Consider the following 9,691-nt stretch of genomic DNA (forward strand, 5'->3'; position numbering starts at 1 on the left):
GAATCGAAAGGCTAGACTAAGCTTTGCTGAGGAGCATGTTGTGTGGACAGAGAAGAACTGGTCCAAAGTTCACTTCAGTAATGAAAGCAAGTTTAATTTATTTGGGTCCGATGGGAAACATTATGTTCGGCGACAAACTGGAGAAAGACTGAACCCATTGTGTGTAAAGAAGTCAGTGAAAAGTGGAGGAGGAAGTGTCATGGTTTGGGGCATGTTTTCTGCAGCAGGAGTTGGGCCTCTTATACAGCTACATGGCAGAGTGAATGCAAATGTTTATCAGAACCTTCTTCAACAACATATGGTTCCTTCCCTGCGTTCATCACCCAATCAGCCCGCAGTGTTCATGCAGGACAATGCTCCATGTCACACAGCAAAAAACAGGTAAAGCAGTTCCTTGAAACTGAAAACATTGAAATAATGACATGGCCTGCCCAGAGTCCTGATCTTAACCCAATAGAGAACCTCTGGAAAATCCTTGGTGACAAAGTTATAGCCAAGAAACCCACTACAGTCACCGAACTGTGGAGGAGACGGACCAAAATCACACCAGAGCAGTGTGAGAGACTAGTGCTGTCCTGTGGCTGCAGATGTGCTGAAGTCATTCAGAGCAGAGGCCTGTACACTTCCTACTAATTGCTGACTGTTGTAACCTTTAGAAAATGTTGTTGTAATCTTTTTCCATGCTACAGTCATTGTTGTTCTCTAATTTTGATCAGTGTGTTTTCTGCAAAATAATGTTTTTTTTAAATGCCTCAGTTAATTTGTGGAAAAGGTGTTCTGGTAGCATGGTATAGACAGGCAAAAACTCCTTCAACTGTTGAGCAGTGAAGATGATTATTTCAGAATTGTTCAATTGTTTATAAATTGTTCTCTAATTTTGATTGCCAGTGTGTGTGTGTGTATATATATATATATATATATATATATATATATATATATATATATATATATATATATATATATATATATATATACTGGCGATCAAAATTAGAGAACAATTTATAAACAATTGAACAATATAATATGATATAATTATTTTTTTTTTTAAATGATTAATGAATCTCTTACAAAGTTATATAAATTAATTGATGGAAATGAAACACTGTATGATTAAATGATCCCATTTCCAAAAAAGCATGATATTAAATAATAGCACTTACATGGCTCATCGGTTGTAGATCCAATACAGCTGAGTTTGCCATTCTTACAGGTGCTAAAAAAGATGTTTATGAAATGTTTAAAAGTGATTTAACAGCTACCATCTATTGCAAATCATAAACAATGAACAAAAAGGCATGTTTTATTCAAATCTTGGGTAATATGATGTACCACATGATGCCGTCTTTGCTGATGACTTCTGCAGGAGGAATCACAGACCCTTTGTAGTAGCAGGAACATTTATCCAGGGAAACACATTTGCCATTATCACTGAGATATGTTCCTTCGGCACAAACACATCCATCCACTGGGTCAAAGGTCACAGAGCAGGTGAAATCTGGGTCGCTTTGACAGCGGCATGACTGAGTGCTACTGCGGATGTCATAGGTGTAAACCATGGTGCTTGGACAGCTGGTGGCATATTTCACTGTAATCAAATCATGATATCGGGTTTAGAAGATCATGACCCATTATTCTATTAAACTGCCAAATATGGAAAAGTTCCTACTCACTGCACACTTCACTCCTCCATCCAGTGAGCAAGATTCCTTTAGCAGCACAGGCATGTACGTAGGATGAGAGAGATGCACACATGCAGTTCTCACTGTTCTCACAGTTGCAGGTGTCATATATGCAGTTCTTAAGGGCAAAACATCATGTTAAACATTGTGCTTCAATGAAAGCTACTGAGTTTAAATATACAATTTACCACTTAATCATACCTTTTGGTAGATATCTGGGCTGATCTCAGCGTGACAAGAAGCAAAAACACCATTAGGGTCTGACAGCAAGGAACACCACTTCTGAGCATATTTTTCTAAAATTATAAGAATAACAAAATATGTATTCTGCATTAAAATCCATTTTTTTGTAGGTTAATTTTGTATGATGACATTCAGCTTTTAGCTTGCAGTCAAATAGAGCAGCAATAAGTTGCAATGTGATTTGCAACTGCAGAAAAAGTCACTATAATTATGAAGAACCCTAACTACCTAGTGTGGATGTGGAAACAAAGTGAAATTGCAAGTATACCCAGATTAGTGCTTTTCAAAGTACTGATAATTAAAAAATAAAAATGATAATTTCCACTATTTGTATATTAACATATGATTGAGATGAACACTGTCCTGTGTAACTTTTGTCCTGAGTTTTTGTTAGGTGTGTTTGATCACACAATACTAAACACACTAATTGACTGTATAAATACATCATTATACATCATTACCACACACTCTTCAAATTGTATCTAAGTATGAAAAGATTATGCTTCTGTCAGTGTATAAAGTTCTTATTTATAGTTTCTTTATGTTCAAATTTAATTCAAATGGTGTTGAGAATGAAGAGTTACCGTTTTCCACACTAAGACTACATGGGTTCTCAAAGGTGTTCTTCATTTCAGGACAGCTAGCTCGTGTCCTCCAGCTGTTCCCAAAACCAACACCGGTTCCTTCACGTGATCCACTCATGGTTGTGAAATCATCACTTTGGACGTCATTAAAGTTTCCGCACAGACCTAACCAACAATGAAACAATGATGATCACTGAAATCAGTTTAATGTACAATACTTCTATCATTAAACATTAATAAAACAGTTAGAGAGCTGAACGAACCCAGTAAGTTTTGCTTGTGAGACACATCCACTGTTATGTAAACCTGCATGATGGGCACAAGCTGAATCTCCAGCTGAAGCCCAAAAGACGTCTGGACAACGATGTAAAATGTGGTCGGGCGGAAAACATTCACACCAGCTATAATTGGATAAAAAGTAAACAGGATTGCCAGTTGAATGTAGCATTAACAAGACATAAAAAACATGAACATTTTCTCAAATAGTTATACACTTCTTACACATTTACTCACCTGTAGAGAGAGGAAGCTGAGAGTAGATTCGGTTGAGAAAGACCTTTCCGTCAGGCTGGATGTTAAACACCTGAAGGGAAATGTACACATTATGCATTAGTATACTAGACTACACACTCTTACATTGTCGAACATACCCTTAAATTATACACTATTTAGATGCCAATCTAGAAAACTGGATTATGTAGCATTCTAATATTCACAATATGTTACTCACAGTGTTTCCTGCAGACAGAGCCAGGGTCACGGCCTTCAGACATGTTTCAGTAGTCGTTAAACCACAACGCACTAGGTCCCCTACAACCACAAACTCAGCACCTTTGGTTTGCTGAGAAGAAAAAAATTAACAACATCCATAACGATAGAACTGATTGTTTCATTTTTTGGGGGAAAATTTAAATTAATGAATTGCAAAATTAAGTAATAATTTGTTTAAATAAATAAATAAATAAATAAATAAAAGGCCCATTTTAGCCACTCCTCAAATTTATACCCACAATTCTTTGGCCATCGGTGTGAAAGAGAAAGTGTCGAAAAGGATGTCGGATAAGTATATAAGCTCAAGCTAAATTTTATTTAGAATTAGTGGAAGTCCAAGTTAACACAAAGAGATCACATGTAGAGATATGAAGTGTTCTGAGAGGTGAGGGATTCCAGAAAAAGCATACTGTTTTTTTGTTTATCACCAGCATAAGATTTTATCAGGATTGTCAAAGAATAAAAATGATATGATGTGGATAGAAAAAACATTTATGTAGATGTGATGGATATGACACTAGACATGTGTATAAGAAAGCAAATGTGTTAGCAAAATAAAATAAATTGTAAAAAGAAAAAAGTGTACAATATATGTATTCATAAAGGTGGAAGTGAGGATAATTTCACAAGAGTTAAAAGACTGAGCATGTGGTGTAAACTGTACAATATGCTTTTAAGGCTATTGTAAAAGACATAAAGAATAAATGAATTTGAAATACAATAAAGCACATTTTCAAGAAAAAAAAACAAGACAAGATGACAAGAGAAAAAAATTGGATGACGAAGATGGTGTAGACCTTAAACCAAAATAGAGAGAGAAGTTCTGATTTAAAAAAATATACCACAAATGGTACATAAAGGTTTGCCGTTGTTGCAGAAGTGTTCAGAAAACAGTAAATAACAATGTCTTTAATAGGTCTAATGAAAATAAACTCAAGCTTAAAAGACTCAAATGAAGGCTAAGCCTATCATGAAACAATAATTTGCATATTCTTGAAATATAGGCAATCTGGAAAACCGCTTAAACATGTTGTGCAAGATAAATGAAGAGAACGAGAATGACAATTAAAAGTGTTTCAAGAAATTGATGAAAATTATGGAAAATTATAAATGAATATGTTCATGAGGGAGAGTCCAAGGGGAAAAAAATTGCTCAGAAAATATAAACAAGTGTGGAGACCTGGACAATGCAGTGATTAAATGGGAATAAAATTAATTTAATGTTAAGTAAGAAGCTTGGAATACAATAAATATTTAGTGATATATGTAAGTGAATATCTCATATTTTAACACTGAATGAATACTCAAGCTTTTTATAAAGATTTATAAATAAATTGAACTCAAATAAGAATTCTCACACCGGCACACTGACCTCAGCCAGGATGTAGGTACAGTCACCATGGAAGTTGTATGTTTTTCCATCAAACGTTGTGATGTGAGAGCCACCCTCCACAGAGCATGTACCAGGGCAATCTTTCTGTATGCAGCTCCACTGGTTAGAGGTACACGTGCTAAACACGAGAAAATATTTAAAAAAATCAAATGATCAAAACTCATGAAACACCAGTGTACACAAATCCGCATTAAAACCCTTGCATGCTGTGGTCTATTTTATAAAGATTGCATCTATATCTTTTACAGATACTACAGATAGTATTAACGGTACTGTTTATTTTCAAATCCCCTTATCCAGTTTTATCTGTGTTATAATACTTTCTTTTTCAGCCCTTCTAAACAGAGCATCTAAAAGTGACCTGAACATCAAGTTCTCAATATTAATTAGATTTTTTGAGTGAAGGCTAACACATCTTTTGCTTCCTCCAAGACACATAAAGGCATTGAATCCTCCTCACCATTCTTTACAGTTGCTGCTAAAGTTCTGACCAGTCTGATAGATTTTGCCATTTTGAATGCAGGAGCAATGATCCTGTGCAATGCACCCTTGACCAGTCAGATCATCCAGGACCAAACCTGTAATATTTTTCATTAGTTTTTTGTAGTTGAAATTACCAAAAGGCTGCAAGAAAAATACTTGACTTATTTACATATATTAGCAGGGAAGTGAATGTAGTTTGATACCTGGAGGGCAGAAACAGCCATCGATACAGTGTTCCGCACAAACTTGTCCTCGGTCAGGATTTGAGCAGGTATTAATGCAAGGGTTCCCACACTCCTTATGCACCATGTTTGGATAAGGGCATGCTTTGGCTGTAAAACAAAAGCAAATCAGATTTACTTCAAAATAACTGCAATATATTGTGTCCCAATGGTTCAATTTCAAATTCTATAGCAGTACATCAGCATGTAGTGTAATTTTTTTAATTCCACATACGGCAGAACTGCTCCGTCCTCCACTGGCTCGGCTTTCCTCCAGCATGCACACACTGGCGTGAAAACTCAGAGATGGTGCTGCACAGGCAGAAGTTGGTGGAGTTGATGCTGCACTGGCACATGTCCGATTCACAGGCTTTGATGAAGTAGTCGAGGGAGACAAGGTTTTCACAGTCACTGAAAGCTGGACCTGAGAACAACTGCTCACACACTGACGTCTGTCAAGGAAACAAAATATATGTTCTTACAGTTATGCAGGTAATTAAATAACAATTCATTATTATACTAAGAAGAAGAAAAAAAATCACAAACTTTAATCTAATAATAATAAGAAAAGAAGAAGAAGAAGAAGAAGAAGAAGAAGAAGAAGAAGAAGAAGAAGAAGATTAAGAAAATGATTTTAGCTTTTACCAGTCTCATGCAGGTGTCCACTGAAGGAGGTGGTGATTCACTGCAGCTCTCCGTCGGAGCGTCCATCTTTGAAAATTGGGCGTAGTCTGATGGTGAGATCTCAACCCCTTTTATGTCATAAAGAAAAACACAACACAGTTACTTTAGGTAATATTTTTTACATTTTAATATTCAATCACTGCTGCATAATAACATTAAAGGATGTCCTAAAAATAAATATACATTAAACACAGTACAAAAGCATAATAAATTGTCCACCAAACTAAAACGCAAAACCAACCATTTTTGATGAACTCATTGTAGAGCTGAACTCCATTGAAATCACCGCAAAGTCCGCAAGTCTGATTTTTGTATTTGTTGTCCAATTCCACCTGTGAACAAGGGCAGAATTTTGGGTGATTAAATGATGAATCTGACTCAAGGAAAAGTGTTGGACCCTACCAACTCATTACTTGTTTACATAGTATATATATATATATATATATATATATATATATATATATATATATATATATATATATATATATATAATTTTTTTTTTTTTTTTTTTTTTTTGGAGTAACCGTATATTTACTAAACACTCACCATGAAAGCATCATTTCCATTCCACATGGCCACAAGTCCCAGCTTGGCAGTGACTTTAATGTAAGTGGGATTTTCCTCAATGAGGACACCAGAATGGCTGTAAGGCAAAGTGACCCTGTGGGGAGGGGGGGAATACATTTTCATTAAGCATTATTTCATTATTTCTACTAATACAACTGTTAAACGTCTTTTATTTGTTTTTAGGTCACTCACTGGTGTCCATCTACACTGATGGAGCCTTTGGAAAGTTCCACTACTGTGCCATCAAGCTTCATGGTGATCTTGCTGATCAGGGGCTCGCCATTGATGACCTGTCGCCTCAGCTGAATGTTGAAGTCTTCATAGCTGCTTGAGCACTGTGATGTCAGGATGTAGTTACAGGTGGAATGGAGCTGGAAAAAGTCTCCATCGTAGGTTTTAAAATTAAAATTGCCCCAGGTGCTGCAGACTCGTTCGTTATGAGCCGGACTCAGACCTGTTGTGTAGAAGCACAAGAGAAATCTGATCCTAATGTACTTAAGTACTTAAGAAAGAATACCAATCCAGTCTGCCAGTATTTAATTAGAAATTAATGCTTTACATATCCAAATACATCCAAAATCAAATTTAATCACTAACAAAGCAAGACATGGCAAACAGAAAATCAACTAGACCCATACACACAGGCTTGCTCTAATGGATTATATTTTGATAAAAGTAAAATAATAAATACCCCAGCAAGAGAAATATGTGTATAGTCACACATATATTTAGAAATAAAGTCACACTTATCTGATATTTTCTGCTATAAGATTGCATAAAATACATAAAATATATCCATATTAGTAATCCTGATTGAAATCCTTATTAATCCTACAATATATGTGGACACACATACTATCTGCACACTTTATTAGTCTTGTTGGCAGATTTCTATTTGGCAGATTTTGCCTGTCTTTAAAGTTATCTATATTTTTTGAAGGAGCAAAATTATCTGTCTATAGAACCGCTTCAATTTTGAAGCTATAAACTACCAAACATATCTCGAAGGTTTAATCATTTTCTGTATCTTTTGCTGTAATCATACAACAGGAAAAACCAATATAATGACACTATATTCAAGTATTGAATACAATTCAATATTTTTGCTTGATATTTTTAACATATATCATTTTTTGTGTTCTTTGACAGTGTTGTTGTTCTTCTGTTAAAATTAGATTCATTCTATTTTATCAAAGGCTAATTATACAAATTTTGTGTCATATCATACTAAATTCTTTTGTCCCCTCCCTTCCACTTTCCCTAAAAGTTCTATATTTTGTTCTCATTAACCTGTTGCTATGTTTTATGTCATATATTTTAAGATGCATGTATTTCTTCTCTTGGGTTTGCTATATCTTAAGAATGCATCTTTACTCTAAGACTGGAAATTTATCTTTGATATGAATTTGAAGTGCATAGCTATATACAGTATTAGCTTAGCTGAATGTTGGCTTGAATTTTCTCTACTCCTATCCAAAATCAATTTATTTAAAAAAGAAAGCAACAATCATCTGCACAAGTTAAAGATTTATACCAAAGTTATTGAACATGCACACCTGAAAATATACCAGTTTCAGCAAGGCATATCTTTGTAAAACAATATCTACAGTATAACTGTGTGATACAGCTGTGTGACTCACCAGAGATGGTCTTGGTCAGTAGTGGAACGTTAACTGGTCCATCTGCTGTTGAAAAGAAGGAAGAGTCATTGTGATGGTCATATATTCAGGTATATACTTTAAATAATGATCATTTTTAATTATTGATTCATTATATTTTCCTTTTTTTTTGCTGTAGATCATTTTTTTTTGCTGTATACCTGTAGCCATATTGCATCAGTGAAAGTTTTATAATAACATTAATGTAACATTTATTTAAAATATAATGGAATCATTATGATGAAGTACAATCATTTATTGATAGAAATAATTCACCAAGCCCACAATACGTGGGTTCTCATGTGTGTGTGTGTGTGTGTGTGTGTGTGTGTGTGTGTGTGTGTGTGTGTGTGTGCATAATGGGGCAAATAGTAGTTGTGGGTCATTTTGCAGAACATAGAGAATGGAAATAAAATTACAGTTTTATCATACCTGATTGAGTGGAGCTTATTCCAATAACGAGTATGATCCAGCTTATAGTCCATTTTGGACTGTCTCTGTCCTTCCCCATGGCTGGTTTGTGGATACCCTGAAGGCCCACAGACGTTTGTGAGAGACCTTTATACATTACCTTTAGCTTATATACCACCTGCTATTGTGTGACTGCCAAGGAGGGGCCAAGGCCTGGCCCTTTCTCAACATTATACTGGCCAACCAGCTCCTTACTAAATCACAATCTCTCTCACATTCAGCCTTATGGATTATGGGTGCTTTTTACTCCAGTATAATTTTTCACTTAAAAATAAAAAACATAAAACAATGTTTTATAATTCCTTTCCATGAAGTAAATTTCCATAAGCATGCTTATTTTCTAAACAAAGTCATAAAAGTCAATAGTTCGATGTGTTTTTGATCAAATTGTGTCTCAGATAATGGTCATAATTTTTCATTTCTTTTACTTGTTTGATGAATATTCACATTTTGCACATTCATAGGGTTCCATGACTATTTTGCTGTATTTGATTAATTTATCTTGACTCATAAGCTACACTCATGCCTTTGCGGGCGTGGACCAGTGTACCATAGATAAAATATCGATCATGCTCTTTCACCTCCCAATGATGCTTTTGTCTTTCTTATCAATCTTATCTATAATGAGCAAAATGACACAAATGGAAAGTGAACAAAACGCAACATTCCTATGTCAAATACAAGGAATGTTTCTTATCAGCTTGCTGTCACGGCAGTAATATACAAGCTTTCAATTAGACGGCTCCACCAACAAATGGCAACAGCACAACTTCTGTCAGTGCCACAAGCATCATCACTTACAGTCCAACTGCTGATATGTATTCCACTTTGGATTGATTCTGTTGCACTTTTTAAAATCACATTAAATGCATGCCATTTATTTAATAATAATATAAATAAATAATATCTTTATTTGTAAAAAAATAAAATATATATA

The 9,691-nt window shown here is 34.9% G+C and overlaps 1 protein-coding gene across 1 annotated transcript in view; it reads right to left on the minus strand.

Annotated features, from left to right (window-relative positions):
* LOC124391228 (mucin-5AC-like) overlaps nt 1-8,454 on the minus strand; it is a 76,688-nt gene extending 68,234 nt beyond the window's left edge. Inside the window, exons 1-18 of the mRNA XM_046857662.1 lie at nt 8,445-8,454; nt 8,266-8,310; nt 6,818-7,079; nt 6,605-6,719; nt 6,300-6,390; nt 6,020-6,126; nt 5,610-5,826; nt 5,357-5,485; nt 5,131-5,248; nt 4,650-4,788; nt 3,237-3,347; nt 3,020-3,089; nt 2,770-2,907; nt 2,507-2,671; nt 1,881-1,975; nt 1,671-1,797; nt 1,330-1,585; nt 1,161-1,213 (exon numbers count right to left, since the gene is read on the minus strand). Coding sequence (XP_046713618.1) covers nt 1,161-1,213; nt 1,330-1,585; nt 1,671-1,797; nt 1,881-1,975; nt 2,507-2,671; nt 2,770-2,907; nt 3,020-3,089; nt 3,237-3,347; nt 4,650-4,788; nt 5,131-5,248; nt 5,357-5,485; nt 5,610-5,826; nt 6,020-6,126; nt 6,300-6,390; nt 6,605-6,719; nt 6,818-7,079; nt 8,266-8,310; nt 8,445-8,454 — 2,248 coding nt within the window. The remainder of the gene's footprint in view (nt 1-1,160; nt 1,214-1,329; nt 1,586-1,670; nt 1,798-1,880; nt 1,976-2,506; nt 2,672-2,769; nt 2,908-3,019; nt 3,090-3,236; nt 3,348-4,649; nt 4,789-5,130; nt 5,249-5,356; nt 5,486-5,609; nt 5,827-6,019; nt 6,127-6,299; nt 6,391-6,604; nt 6,720-6,817; nt 7,080-8,265; nt 8,311-8,444) is intronic.
* Nucleotides 8,455-9,691: the final 1,237 nt, after the last annotated feature.

This window comes from Silurus meridionalis, chromosome 9, assembly GCF_014805685.1.
Source record: "Silurus meridionalis isolate SWU-2019-XX chromosome 9, ASM1480568v1, whole genome shotgun sequence".
NCBI classification, from domain to species: domain Eukaryota; kingdom Metazoa; phylum Chordata; class Actinopteri; order Siluriformes; family Siluridae; genus Silurus; species Silurus meridionalis.